This window comes from Emydura macquarii, unplaced genomic scaffold (genome assembly GCF_026122565.2).
Source record: "Emydura macquarii macquarii isolate MOO-44397 ecotype Brisbane River unplaced genomic scaffold, CSIRO-AGI_Emac_v2 contig_1483, whole genome shotgun sequence".
NCBI lineage: Eukaryota > Metazoa > Chordata > Testudines > Chelidae > Emydura > Emydura macquarii.
This window is the reverse complement of record NW_027131620.1, coordinates 4,509,721-4,525,096: the sequence shown is the minus strand read 5'-3', so window position 1 is coordinate 4,525,096 and position 15,376 is coordinate 4,509,721. Positions and strand designations below refer to the sequence as shown.

The following is a 15,376-nucleotide window of genomic DNA, read 5'->3' as shown; positions in this document are numbered from 1 at the left end:
TCTTGCGGGTCTTTCATCCATGATTATCAGACATGTCTGATTTGGAGAGAGAAAAAGAAAATTCAAACCAGATTTATCCTAATAAGGATGAATTGCCTTGTGCACAGAATGTCCCCTACGAAGTGTTCTCATCTCAGCAAAGTCTTGCTGGATGTCAAGTGATGAGTTTCTCTAATGTAACAAAATGAAGTGGCTCTAAAAACCCTGTTTAAATACTGTGTGTGTGTGTGTGTAAAAAAACCTAGTACTGGTTAAATAAATTAAAAAGGAGAAGGAAGCAAACAGAGGCACGGCATATAATGAAAACAAAGCATGCTGGCTCCTCATTGGAATAAAGCCCAGCGCAAGAGCCAGCTACTGACCACGTGATTTGTTCTTCAATGAGGAGCAGGAGAGGCTGTATTTAAATGTGTGACTCAAAATGCCTACTCTAATTCTGCTTGTGTTCTTGAACATACCCTTTCAAAAAACCAGGGTGTGTGTGTGTGTGTATTTTTACTGTAAGAACTGGATGGGCATGAAGCTTGATGTGCACCTGTATTTTTCACACGAAGGTGTTTATTTTAGTTTGTAAAAGCCAGGAGATGACAAAGCTCCCTCAAGTGCCACCTATGAAGAAAATGCCTCAAATCAGCAAGATGGAATTTCCCCGAGTAGCCCTCCCTTCCACCCCCTGGTAATGCAGCACTAGCATACAGTGATTTATATAATTCGTTAGGGGGGCTGGAAAAATCAAAACCTGGAGTAATTTATGCTTCCTGTCAGCTCTAGTCTTGTGGTGCTGTCGTGTTATGCTCCACGTTTATTACAACCTTCCCAATAACCCAGAAGACAATTACTATAATTTCTATTTTTAAAGCCCTGGTTCCCCATGGACCAATGGCTCACATTTAAAATGTGGAGAGGAGCAGGTGTCAACAGGACTTCATTACATTTATGAGCCTTTCAAATGTGCCGTGCTCTGAGCTAGCTAGCTAATGCCTTCCGATGCATGCTGTACAATAGAACTAATATGTTTGATTGTTAGGCAGCTATGTTCAGCTGAAATGAAATCTAGAGGTTGGTTTTTGTCAGTTTTCCCAGGGAAATTGGCAAGCATTCTGTTGGTGCCTTGGCAATTTGGATTTCCTGCAGCTAAATTATTCAAAAAGCAGAGAATAGAGAGGGTTGCAGAAAGCGTAATGGGCACTGCTTGCAAACTGCTAACTCCTACTGATGGAGCTAACAGCTGTGATATTCATATTCCAGAGCACCTTGCCATTTGCAATTTATCGACCTTTTAAAAAAAAAAAAAAAAAAAAAAAAAAAAGCCAACAGGAAGCACTTCTTTGCTTTGGTGAAAAAAGCTTCAGTTTAAAGGGAATAAAATGCAGAGAGGTGAAAATTCAGGTCTTTTTAATCCTGCCATTTTGGGGAAGGTAGATTGGAAAGAGAGCACAGAGCCTAGATAGTTTGTTCATAACGGAGGCCAGTTAAATACTGCTAGTGCCCAAAAGTTATTACACTCATGAACACATTGCACATAGACCTGTGAATGTTCTCCCTGCAGCTCCTAATCAGTCACAAACCCAGTTACCAATTAACACGTTCTTGTTGGCGATCTCAGAAGATAGGCCACGGATTAAGGCAGCAGAGAGACTAAACTAAACTACCTACCGTCTCTCCTGGAGATGGAAGGAATATGCATTGAGGCCCACATTTTTCAAACAACCTTTTGCAAAGAAGTGCAGTAGGAAGGTCTAGCTCTTTGCTCTTTTTCACACACACACAATGGCATTGATCCTCAAAAGAGGATGCATCCATCACTTCAACAAGATGAAAATTAGCCCAGAACACTGAATGGCCAGGGCTGGAACATGGACAAAGTTTCTGGGTGCAAATGCAGATCCCATTGGGACTTTGAAGAGAGATTTGGCAAGCCACCCAGCTTTCCTGCCCACAAAGAGATCAACAGCACTGGCAGCACACCACCGCCTTTTGTAATTACTACAAGAAACAATGGAACAGAGCTTGAACAGATCACCACACATCCACAAGTGGAAGAGACAGAGGGATATTGCCACTTTGACCTGCTGGCTGATCTTGGAGAAGGTGTAACCTTGTTCTAATGCTAAGAATACTGTACTAAATTAGAAAACGACAGACCGCTAACCTTATAGTATATTAGCTCAATAGCCAAGGACAGGATAAAACTAGCTGCCAAGTGTAGAATTTTATAGGGACACTCTTACTGTAGAAGACAAGCAACTTCCATGTTAAAATAAACCCCAAAAACCAAAAAACTGACACCAATAGCCAAGTCCCTAGTGCATTTACTATCCCAATGCTATGTGGACAGGGTACTAGGACTGGAAGTTAAGAAACATGGGATCTGCCCATTACTGGCCGAGTAATCTTGAGTAAGTCACCTCACTTCTGTTGCCCCTTCCACTCTGTGTCTATTTAGTCTGCAAACTCTGAGGCAGGGACTGTCCCTTACTATGTGTTCATACAGAACCTAGCACCACGAAACCCTGATCTGGGTTGAGGATCCTTTGCACTTCCTCAATTTGAACAATGTTAATAATGTCTTAATACTGTAGGGCTAAATCACAAGGCCCTTGCGCAGATAAACTTCCAGGGGAATTTTGCTTGAATGAAGTAAGTATCAAAACTGATGGTAAACAAACAACTAAAACACTAATCTAGTGCTGTAATAATGATACAATATAGAACTGACACCTAATTCAGTGGAATATTAATGTTTTAAAAAAAAATAAAGATTTATTTTCCAATGAAACAGCAACCAAATGTTCGTCTGTGCTAATGCAAGTATTCAACATGATTTAAAATTGGTTAAGACCACACTCCATCTCTCATTCTTTACGACACCCATGTGTGACTGCCTTTGTACACCTCTCAACCACTCATGGGGTGGCACCCATGTTGTCATTTTGACAGCTCTATGCAAATATATCATTACGGGCCATGCTGAAATTCCCCAAGGTCAGCGTTAATACTTTATGTATATTCAAGAGCATTGCGGAGCTTGGAAGAAATAAATGTACTTAGAAAGCATTCATTTGGACAAAGAGGGGTGGGGATTCTGAATGGAATATTTATTTGAAATTGAAAGAAAAAGCAAAACAAAACCAAAGAGTTTCCATTATGGTTCATTTGCAGATATTCCATTTACAAGAACCTAGGTCTCATCTACAGAAAGAAAAGAAAGTTTCCACTTTATTTTTGTTTTTAAATAACTGAAACCTGCCTAGCAGCAGCAGCAAAAGCAGATAAAAGGAAAATGATAAAAGAAAGATCATGTTCCTCCAGTTTTTTCAGTCCTTCCCCCTGTCCTTACCCCAAAAGGGCCAGTTGGCAGTTCTCTCAAAGAGGAAGCAATAATACTTGCACCTGACTTTAACCCAGCTGGGGAGGGGAAAAGGAGGGGGGGGGGTTAATAGCCCCCACCCCATCAGAGGTTACATATCCCAGGTCTTCAGTACAGCGAAGCCCTGTGCAGCTGCTGCTCCCCACTATGCCTCCGTAAGTATGTGGGGCAAGTCCCTTCAATCCTCCAGGCTGACCGGGAGAACAGCCTGGAGGTGTGTGAGCAGCAGCACCTCATTGAGCAGGGTGGCCAAAGCGGGACGTATGGTCCCCCCTTTTTTGGGCAAAAATGGGCATTTGTCGCGTTTCATTGCCAACTGGCAAGAGCAAACAGCAACCAGCTGGCAAGAGCAAACAGGACAAATGCCCACTTTTGAGAAAAAAAAAAAAAAAAAAGTGGGGTGCAGAGGAATGCGCTCGGGCCAGCCCCAGATGGGGGAGGAGGGAAGGGACAGAACTGGGGTGACTGGCTGGGTCCAGCCCTGCGTGGGGAGTTGGGGGCTCAGGCCAACCCCACACAGTGTCCTGTTTTCCCTTTGGGAAACATGGTCACCCTATCGGTGAGTGATGCAGTATTCACCAGGTCCCCACCTGGAGAGGGCCACTCTGGAGGCGCTGGGCTTCACAGGAGGCCGCAATCCAGCCCTTTGTAAACCAGTGTGGATCCTATTTAGGAAGGGGAGAGCCAGGCCGCCTTCCCATCTAAGAGCCACACTGTCCAGGAGAACCCTTAGAAGATTAAAGCACTGACTGACACACACACACACACACACACACACACACACACACACACCACAGTATGCCATGAGAGTTTATTAGTTGCAACACATTGCTATATAGGGTTGTGGTTTAACGGCAGCTTTCATTAAGCTTTATTAACGTAACACCTGCTCCTTCAAAAGCAGTAGGCACTCTCATGGGGGGCATCACGCCCCCTCCAAGAGCAGGCACGTGGCCTATGTGAAGATCTGGGCCTGGACCCGGAATTAGGTTTAATGAAGAGCGCGAGCTTGGTGGTGCAGGTAACTAACATCCTCAGCATCCTGGCCCGGGGCTGCAGGGAAATGCCAGTGGGGGCGGAGATCTTTCAGCACCTCGGAGGGGTGACTCAGCACCAGGGACCCTCAGGCCCTGAGTTTCTGCCTTCTGACTAAAAGGTCATGCTATCAGTGAGCATCAACAGGGACAGGCAAAGCCAGAGTTTCAGTTATTCTGCCCGATGGCTCTGACTACCGGGGAATTAGCTTTCCATCCAGATATTAACAACGTACCTCGAAACAAGCGTGCAACCACCCGGATAAGGCTCGGGGGGCTTGATTCTGATTTCACTTCCACTCCCCTCCCCCGCACCAAGAATGGCTCCTTCGATTTCAATGAAGGACATCTGATTAAGAGCTGGTCTAAGTGAGATCAGAATCAGACTCTTAGAACCTCCCGTCCCACCCCCTCAAACGTATTTTTCCAATCAAACATTCCATGAAATGACGATGACTTTGGCACGATGGGCCCTGTGCAGTTGTTAATTAAAAGGAAAAAAAGGAGGGAGGGGGAGGAAGTTTGCTATTCATTTAAAGCCCCCTCTACTTTTAAAAAGCAGAATGTCTCTTGAAGCCTGCACATGAGGCCTGTAGCTCCCAGCTGTTATTTTGTAACCACACTGAGGTTGGTTCCCCCCACCCACCCCTTCCCCTTTAGGGTCCTCCCTGCTGCTTGATTTAAACCCTCCTGACATTCTGCCCGTTTTGAGTCCCATTCACAGCTGAATAAACTAGCAGTTGCTTTTTGCTCCCTCGCTGCTTTAGAGAAAGGACACCCCATGTGGTTTTCTCCGGCTTCGAGTCTTGGGAGGATTTCTCCTTGACATCTTTATGTGTGAGATTGCAGCTCATACCAACCCCCAAATTAAAAATTACAGCTGGATAATAAACATCCTCATGAAGCTGTACTGTCAGTTTTCATTTGCTAAAACTTACGGCACAAATGAAACATTTACCAAGTGCTAATGCTTCATAGCAAGAGCAGAGCAATCCTCCGCGTGAGGGAAACAGACCAGAAAAGCAGCTACACGGCATCACATCTGACATCGCCGCAGCTGTGTCATCTGCATTCAGAGGGCTGACATTTAGGCACTAGGCCAGGGTAATATCTTATGCAGTAGCTTAGGTTTACATATAGTTCCCCATTGAAAGCACTACAACATGCAATCCATACACTTCATGCTTAGGGATCTGAGTGGTTTAGGATTTACAAACAGTTCTCATCCTGAAGAGGGCAAAAGGGGGATGGGAGGAGAACTGCAGTTCCTCAACACCATTGTTTTCAAGCTCTATAATAAGATGGCTTTTTCATAAGATTGCCCGCTTCGGTACAATCTCAGGAAATTGTCAAAGGGCTGCTGCCTATTCCTCCCCAAAGTTGTCACCAGGTTGAGTGCCAGGAGGTTATGCCAAAGGATGGGTTCTGATGAGCCTATTCATGTAATCTCTACCAGCCTTCATCAACACAAAACTTCCTGCTATTCAGTAGTCTGTTCAACTGGCATCCAAGAGCATAAAAGAATTAAGATTGGGGGCGATGGGGGGGGGGGGGGGAGTAGGGAGAAAGAAGGAGAGAGATGATTTTCCCCATGCAGTGCCAGGGCCTAGGACGAATATAAACAGAGGTTTCCAGACTGATAGGCTCAGCTGGATGTGTTTAAAGAGCAAGTCTACCCATTACAGGTTTGAAATGAGATACCAGAAGAGTAGAGAGAAATTTTATCCTGAGCCTTTATTTCTTTGTATGCAAAAAAACCCACCACACTGTCCTTCTCTACTGCACCGTTCCACAGATTACAAATCATAACCTGTCCCAACGTCATAAAAAGGAGAGATTTCTTTAAACACACACACACACACACACACACACACACACACACGTGCGCAGAGTCTAACACTTTATCCAAGTCCAAACTGATCTCCCCTTGGGCTTCCATAACGTTTACATAGCTGTGTAACAGCAAATGGATACTTCATTGCATTGAGGTGCAGAGGTGCATCTTGAAAAGTGTTCCTAAACTAACTTCAGATATGTGATACCTAGGGGAAAGTGGTTTGAAAAAACAGGCAATCCTGTTTGTAAAGATTAGTTTAGATTTAATAATATAGGACCAGAACCTGCATACAGTTTGCTCAGGGGCGTAGTTCTTACCAATGCAAGGATTGGTCAAATGAGATGGGGCTTGCAGGACCAGCCCCAAATTTGCACAAGTGTATGCGTATGAGTGTCCATGCCCAATCTGTGCACATATGCAATGTGAGAGTTCATGGACATGGGCAGGTGAGCACAGACAGTCCTTAAAGGGACAAAAAATAAGTCTACTCAGGATTTCAGGCTAGAAAGTTCCTGCTTTATTTTACTGCATCACAGCAAGGGTGGGGAAAGAGGGGCACTAAAACTCCCACTGACAAAACAGGAAGTAAGGGAGGAGTAGAAAATGGCTGTCCCATAATGCTCTGGGTAACCCCATTAACCCTATCATGACCACTTCCTGATTTGCACGTGAGCTTTTGAAGATGTGGGGTTGTATTTTTAGATATCTATCAGTTGTCAGTCCTCAATCAAACGCTTGAGTCCTAATCCAGTTCTAAGACTTATCCTGTGGCCATGGGCAAATCCTGTCGCCTCCCTGCCTCACTTTCTCAGTCGGCAACATGGGGATAAACAACATACCACAAGTAGGGCATTGTGAGAATCAGTGAATATTTGCTTTGCAAACGTTGAGTGCTACGTAAACATTAAGTATTATTAGGAATAATTTTTTTTAAAAATCCTTGTTTTAGTCACATACAGTCTCATTAAATCCAAACAAAGTGCTTATCTGGCAGGCCCAGTATCAAAGTCATAATGAAACGGTTTTAAATATAGCAACATCTGCTTACTCTGCTTTCTCAGGACATGAATATTCCTGACAGCCCTTGCCTATAGCTCACAATTTGCTAAGCAAAGAAGGTTTTTTTGCAGATAAATTTAATTGTTGATTTGGGAGAAGTAAGTTAACGTCAGTTACAGGGTGATGTCTCAGCTATTCAAACGGACAGAGTCCATCACATGATGATGTTTCGTTACCAAGACGATTCTTGGTACGGCCAAAAGAAATCAGGAAATGTCATTTGTGTAGCAAGCAGCATAGTTTTACGTTGAATTAAAGCTTCCGAATCGGCCGTGAATTTTGACACTGTTGGCTTTACCCCTTTCACAGCGTCGCAGCTGCGACACTTTTCCCTAAAAGAGCTGCTGTGTTGAGAACATCTGAGTTGCTTTCCTCTCCCTGAGATGTCTCTCAGGCTGGGCTCATGAATGAATGACCCATTTATCTCTTTCTACAGCTTTGAAGTTTCACCTGGTATACAAGGGGCTTCTTCCAATGAGCCTGTGTCTTAGAGACAGAGCCTTTTAAATCAGAGATGGGCCTTATCCAGATCTCCAGACCCAGACATTCCCAAATGACGGGTTGCGGGGAAGAAAAGGATTTTAAAAACAATCCAGACGTGGATCTGGATCCAAATTTTACAGCTGGAGGCCCTCTCTACTTTTATATGTGGTGTTTGGGATTGGTGATGGGGAGGCACTTCTGCTAATTCCTACTTTGGAAACAATTCACTTTGGGTTTTGGCTGCATCAATAGAGCCCACAGCCTCCATAGGGGCTGAAGTAGTGCATGGGCCTTTGTGCAGGCCATCTGTGCATGGATTTCATCTTTTTATGTGGCAGAGAAGGTCAGGTAATACGATTCTCTAACGGTGCAGTTTATAGGCCCACAAAGCAGGGGGAAATAGGACTTCTAGGCTGCTTCCCTGCTGGGCTCTGGCAAGGTTACCCTGCCTGCTCACCTTGACGTGTTTGCTGTGTAGGCTTTTTGCTGTCTCACAATTGCTGAGCTTTTCTCCGCAGGTCCACCTTTGATTCAGCAGCTCGCCCCGGAACTCATTTTCTGAAGGGTTAAGAGAAATACAGTGTCAGGAAACACAACCAGTCATGTGGCCTTTGGCCACACCACTTCAGAAGAGCCCTCAGGGCCAAGAAAGAGGAATCCTAATTGTTTGTATGGCGGTAGCACCTAGGAGCTCAGTCATGGGACCACATTGTGCTAGGTGCTGTACACTCACAGCACATAGAGATGACTCCTGCCCCTAAGGGCTTACATGCTACTGGCTTCTAGCAGCGAGTCACTACCTGCATCTTCTTGGCACTCAACACTGGGAATGACATCCGAGAACTGGCAAAGCAGGCTTTTCATCACTGCGACTACAGCTTGATCAGAAACGCAGGGCAGAGGGAGCGAACCAACAAAGAGCTAGAGAATTGTAAAGCAGCCTACCACACCTGCCTTGGCATTTCACCGCCCAAGCACAAAGACAGGTTGATAAATTGGGGGGGGGGGGGGGGGGGGGGAATTATGTTTTCCCTGCCCACCAAAAAAATAAGTCACTTGTCCCGGGATGGTGGGCAAAGAGGATGTTGGATGTGGGGTTTTTTATGCCGCTATTGGCTGGTGATACCTGTTTCACTGGACCCCTTTTAATAACTAACTTTTTTTGTTGGCTTTGTTGCTGTGTAGGGCATTTATCCCCCTCAAAAGCATTACGGTGAATAGTGGAGAGCTGGCGCCCCAGCTCTTGATAAGCCTGGTAACGGAGGAGCCCCACAACACACCGGTCATCCCCAGCCTGCATGGCCATTGACATGGCTCAGTCCCTCCGTTCTCCCAATCCACTGAGGCCTCCGTGGGCCTGGCGTCTGTGCCAGGGGCAGGGGCGGATGCACACGGCCCTGTGGAGCTGAGTCAGAAGAGAGAATATATATATATGTATGATCCTTGCCCTTGAGCCGACCCCAACTAGGAGCCAATACCAGGGGGCAGTCACTGGCTGTGTTGGAGCGGTGGCCTTACGGCATGCCGGAGCTAGCCTGGAGGCACAGTGGCTCCAGGCAGATGGCCTTGGTTTCTAAGGTTACTGGAGGGACTCTTGGGTCTGTGGCTAGGCCTCGGGGCCTTCTTCTACAGCGTAGGGGCAATCCCTCCCACAGGGGGCAGCGTGGGGGATGTTCCGCAAGGGGCTCCTCCTGGAGAGGCGCTGGCCCAGGTCCACCCTCCCCTTCCACAGTGAAATCCATGAGGGGCAGGGAGGGATCAGCCCTAATTTTGGGAGTTTTGCATGAATGAAGACTGAGTAAGGACATCAAGATGTGGTCCTAAGGATGGTTCAGCTGGTCCAGAAATATAGGAACTCCCAGCCTTGAGCCTGTAACCAAACTTGGGCTAAAACTTTGACTGTTCTGAAATTCAGCCTTTATTTTTCTTGGGGTTTTTTTTTTCCCCCTCTTCCTTTTTTGGTACCTTTCTGCTGTAATCTCCAAGCTGGGACCAACCCACACAACTCCAGGGGAACATACTCACAGCAGTTCAGGTGGGGACTGGAGATAGAAGGGATAGCAACGAACGCAGCTCTGAAAAAACCTTTTCTCCAAAAGGTTTTGCAATCCTATTTCATTTTTCTTTTCCCCCCACCCCAAAATTAAAAAGTTTTCATGCAGCTTTGCCAGAAACCACGTGAGATAAACCAGTCTCATGAGGGGTCAGCCCAGTCTCACGGGCCAGAGAGTCTGTTGAGGGAAATTTCATTTAAACTCAATCCCAACTCTGAGCATCTGAGGTTCACCCATCACTACTAATTAAGAAACTAGCTGCAGAATTAGATTTACCAATTATCTATATTACAGAAGCACCTAGAGTCCCCAGTCCTGGACAGGAGCCCATGGTGCTAGGTGCTGTACAAACACAGAACAAAGAGATGGTCACCACCCCAAAGAGTTTATAATTTAAGTAAATTAGGTAGAGTGCGCGCTTCTCCTACTAATCTCTTCAACGGTGATTTCCACGCGTGGAGACCAGCTTTAAGGACTGGGAGATGGTACTTGCAACATCAGCCTGGCAACTGTATGCCTTCCATGGCGGTAGCTCTGACAAAACACACCAAATGCTCTGTCATACGGATGAACCTCTCTATGGTCTCGGAGCTTGGTCTGCCAATCCCTTTCTCCACTGACACAGATCCCATTTAATTTTTAATCCTTCACATACATTCACACATCTGAGAAGAGGACAAGCCCATCAGCTGGACACTGTGAAGAGCCATGTGCCGTCCCTATTCTCACGACAGGTTTCCATGACAATGGTCTTTTACACCACCAGCATTTCGGGAGTGGGTCATTAAACCAACCCACGCTAAAAATGCAAAACCAGGGCTTTCAAAGTTAAGCCACCTGTGGACACAGCCACTTTGGAATGAGGGAGGACAGAGCCCTTCTTTCGAAGGGAGGCCTCCTGCTTGAATAGCGAAGGACCTGGCTTACGACTGGCCCTTGTATTGCCTTTGGAATCCCCACCTAGCGTCAGCCTCCTGGCACTGGCTGCTGTGCTGGAAGAGGGAGACCCATGGCCCAGCCCTTGCAGACCTGCACCCCACCAACCAAGCTAGTGTCCCCTCCACCCCAGCATTGCCATCCCCTGCATGTGAACACTAGAGCGGGACGGGGCATCACGAGACTTCTCCCCATTCACCAACCCAGTCCATCTATGCTGGAGATAATTCTGCCCACCATTTTCATTTACTTTAGACTCTTCGCTTTCTCCTTGTTTCACCCCCATTTTAGGGTGGATTTGGTCTTTATGAGGGACTGAAAGCACTGACTAGAGACGGGCACAGCCCAGCTCTGTGCAAACCTTCCCCACACATGGCTCTGCCAATGCAACATGTCCTAGTTCAGGCCTGCAGCGCCAATATTATTCCATTCTTGGCTCAGGCCCACCTCACAACCCTGCCACTAAACCTCAGTATGGACTACCTATTGCTTTGCTATTCCAGTCTTGAAACAGTCCTTTCCCGTTCTTCTCAGCCCTGAGCTGCAAGACCTGCTGCTATTGGATTCATAACCTGCACTTGTAATGCCATCCACAGTGATCTCAGACAAAATTGGATCGGGTGGGAAAGCAGCGATAGAAACATGCTATTAGAAGCATTGAGTGTTGGGAAAAAGGAGTGTGTAATTATTCCAGAACACCCAATATCAAAGATCCGGATATAAGCAAAGATCAAATGCACAAAGGGCATTCTACGACAAACAGCAGCATTCAGCTTCCTATTCAATTTGTTGACAGCAGCAAAGGTTTTTTGTAATGCTGTTATGAAGGATTGTTTCACTAGGTTTATCTGCCCTTCCCCAATTCAAATTAAAAACAAAAGGCATTTTACCATGTTCCATTACATTTGCTTTGGAAACCCATGGTTTTCTGAACTTGAAGGCCTGCAATCTATACCCTTAAAGAAAAGCAGGATAGCGGATAGGACTAACTTGATCTCAGTTCTGTACCTAGCTGTGCTACTTGACCGAGGGCACCTCATTTCCTTCATCTGTTAAATGGGGAATCAATACTTTTTTTTTTTTTTTTTTTAAAAGGCCTGGGGATGCAAAGTGTTCTGTAAGAACTAGTTATTACTACTGTATGTGTTTTAACGTGGAAAAATACCAGGGAGTCCTGAAACCTGAGTAAGAGGGGTGGTTTTTTGGGGGTGTTTTTCCTTCATTTGTTCTAACTTCAAATATAAAGGTATGTCTACACTTCAAGCTGGAAATGTGAATTCCACCTCAAGGAGACAGACCGGCACTAGCTCTGATGGAGCTAAAGTGCTAAAACGAGTGGTGGAAGGGGCTAGTTGTCCAAAGTAGGTACCACCCAAGATGCTAGGTATGTACGCGGGGCAGCCAGCCCCTCCTCCATTCCGTTTTGAGCGCCCATGCTCAATCATGGCTCTAGCTCAATTTACATCTCCAGCCTGAAGTGTAGATATATCCTTCTGTGAGTGAGGACCTCAGCTGGGGTACATTGAAGCAACTCCATTGAAATCGATGGATCTACACCCATTTACACCAACTAAAGATCTGCTCCTATGTGCAAGCATTAGTATATTGGGCTGCCTTCCTTTCCCTGTATTAAGTTATACCTTGTCACAATGTGATCAAAAGGGGTGCCCCCAGTTTTTGGCCTCAGGGCCCTGAATGTCACAGCTCACCTTGGCAAACTGTGCTTGCTTTAGGCGATTCTACTACAATGCTTCCCCTTGAATCTTTAATTGTGGCTCCCTATGGTATTTCATGCTGAATAATTTACTGCCTGTTCTCCAAGCATTGCTCCATTTATCTTCTACCACCAACATATGAAGAATTACAAGAGAAGAAACCTGCAGAATAAAAGTAGGAAACATGCCATGTGGGGAAGCCCTCTGCTCCATGCTTGAGTTCAGTTGCCTTTGGTGTATATTGCCTTGGGAAGAGCTAATGGGATATGTTGCATTTGCTGTTGCCACTGTGTGTTTCCATGTTCTCTAGGCTTGGTCATTTCTATTATTGTGGGAGAGTTTAAGTGACTCCGGGGGCAGTTAGATGCCCATCCCCTACTGAAAGTCAATGGGAGTTGGTCGTCTAACACCTATTTGTGCCTCTGAAAATCTCCCCAATTATTACAGTAGCACAGAGAAGTTCCAGCTGAGATCGGGCCCCATTGTGCTAGGTACTGCACATACACAAGGTAAAATTTACTCCCCTCCGGAAGAGTTTATAGTCTGGATAGACAAGACAGAAAAGTGAGAGGAAAAAGGATCATGCTCTCTATTTTACACATGGGGGAAGTAAGGCACAGAGAGATTAAGCAGTTTGCCCAAAGTCACCCAAGGAGTTTGTAGCAGAACTAGGATTTGAAACCAGCGCTTGACTACCAGTTTGGTTCCTTAACCAGTGTTAGAGGAAAGGGAGAGGACCAGTGGTTAGGGCACTAACTTGGGACTCCAGAATCTTGTGTTCAGTTCTCTGCTCTTCCACAGGGTTCCTGTATGACCTTGAGCAAGTCAAGTCATTTAGTGTCTTTGTGCCTCAATTTCCCCACCTGTGCAATGGGGATAATAGCCCTGCCCTGGCTCACAAGGATGTAGGGAGGATAAATACATTAATGGTTGTGAAGGGCTGTGATACTATCATAAGAGGGACCCATGAGGCCTACGATTAGGACAAACAGAGGAATGGCGGTTTTATGGTTACTGGAGTGACTTTTGTTAGGCCATCGGGTCAAATTATTTTTCTGGGTTTTGGATCACTGACTCCTCAGAAATCTCCATATTAGAGATTTCATTCCAAAATGTGGATTCAGATTAGCAAGCAATGAGAGAAGCGGCTTTGTTTCAATTATGCCCCCTGAGAAGAGAATGGGGTTCAAAAGTTAAACAGGAGCGATTAAGACCACACAGTCTGCTTCTCAGAAACCGTGGAAAGGGGAGCAGAGAAAGAGATGGCAAGAGTAGGGTGAAAATGGAGCAGAAAGTGGAAGAGACACACCGGGACTGTGCAGGGAGAGGGACAGAAAAGATAAAAACCACAGAAAAAGTTAAATGAAAACTTAATACAGGTCATACATCATTTATAGGACATCCAAATGTCCCAGCTTATCTTAGAGGTGAAATGTGTGTCCATCTCCACCTGACACAGGCTTCCCCGAACCACAACTCTATGTTTTAAAGTAACAGAATCACCTTTGGGAAAAATGGGCTTAAATTTCAGAGAAAAAGGTTCATGGCCTCAGAGGCCTTTGCAAACCCTATACATGGTTTGAGGGGTTTGCAAAAGCCTCAGACTTCATGAAAGTCAGATGTCCTTAAAAAAAGGAAAAAGCATGACCCCCTTCCCCCGCCATTGGGCCTGCTTTGTTCACGTGTCCAAGTTGTAGGGTAGGAATGACACAGCTGTCACCTTAGGCAACTGACTTGCTAAGTCTGACAGAATTCCCCAGCCATTGGTCAGTGATTGTCTCTTACAGGTGATCTGACACCCACCTTCTCATACACTTGGTCATGCCACGTGACAGTGCCATAGCAGGGAAGGGAACAAGCAATGTGTGTTAGTAACACAGACGCACTGACGGCCAGGAGTGTTGATCGGATATCTGCTTTTAGCAATGATCTCACCACGCTCCAGCCCTCACTCTCCTCCTGAATTTAGTTAGCTGGGATAACCCTGTTAACCCATTAATAGGCTTTCCTTTATCCCTACGGCTGACATGCATCCCCTCTGGGGAGTCTCAGCTTGCACCCTCCTTCATCCCTCAACCCTGGATTCAGCAGAAGCACAGCTCACGTGGCTAGTTGCAAGGTGCAGAGGGAGGTTCCTCCTATACCTAGCAAATTTCCTAGACCGCGCAAGAGGAGAGGCAGCTGTTTCCGCTCTCAAGGACCATGAGCTCCAGCAATGGTCTGGCAGATTAGGAGTGGGTTGGAATCAGAGTCAACGACTGGGCCTTGTGGCCTTCCTCCCATTTTGCCGCAGCTCTGAACACTATCAAGTTGCTTTTGAATCAGACAGGATAACCTCTACATTATTCCATCATGGTCTAAACCATTGCTGTGACCCCACCGGGAGCATTTAACTGGGAATATTGTGCATCCATAACCAAGGGCAGAATTTGGCTACAGAACCATGGCCATAGAAGTTTGTAGGGTTTTTGGTTTGTTTGTTTGTTTGTTTGTTAAAAAAAAAAAAAAAAATAGGTTTCCCCTAAGAATTCATTAATTAATCCAATTCCCTGAGATGTTCCCAAAAGTTGAGAAGGAAAAACTTCCCCTCTAAAAGATGCAAGAAGGTATCTCCCCCCCAAAAAAATACTGCATTAAATACTTAGTCTAGCCTGCAATGAACCAAACGTGCTGAAAAGCTGTTCGGAAAACTCTGTGCAGCCCACCCTGCATTGAATTTCTAGTTCAAAATGGACTAAGAGAGGGTTGATTTTTATAGCACATCTCCCTTGGGAGGCAGGAAGTGCCGAGCTGAAGAAGTTAATTGCCAAGCGGCATCAAGGTTCTGTGATGTACAGAACTGTCCACTGAGACATTATCTGATCCATTACCCAAATCATTTTAAGACC

At 45.6% G+C, this 15,376-nt stretch overlaps 1 protein-coding gene across 1 annotated transcript in view; it reads right to left on the bottom strand.

Annotated features, from left to right (window-relative positions):
- The window catches only part of MYT1 (myelin transcription factor 1), a 106,390-nt gene that overhangs the window by 54,286 nt on the left and 36,728 nt on the right, over positions 1-15,376 (bottom strand). Inside the window, exon 2 of the mRNA XM_067554082.1 lies at positions 8,241-8,341. Coding sequence (XP_067410183.1) covers positions 8,241-8,341 — 101 coding nt within the window. The remainder of the gene's footprint in view (positions 1-8,240; positions 8,342-15,376) is intronic.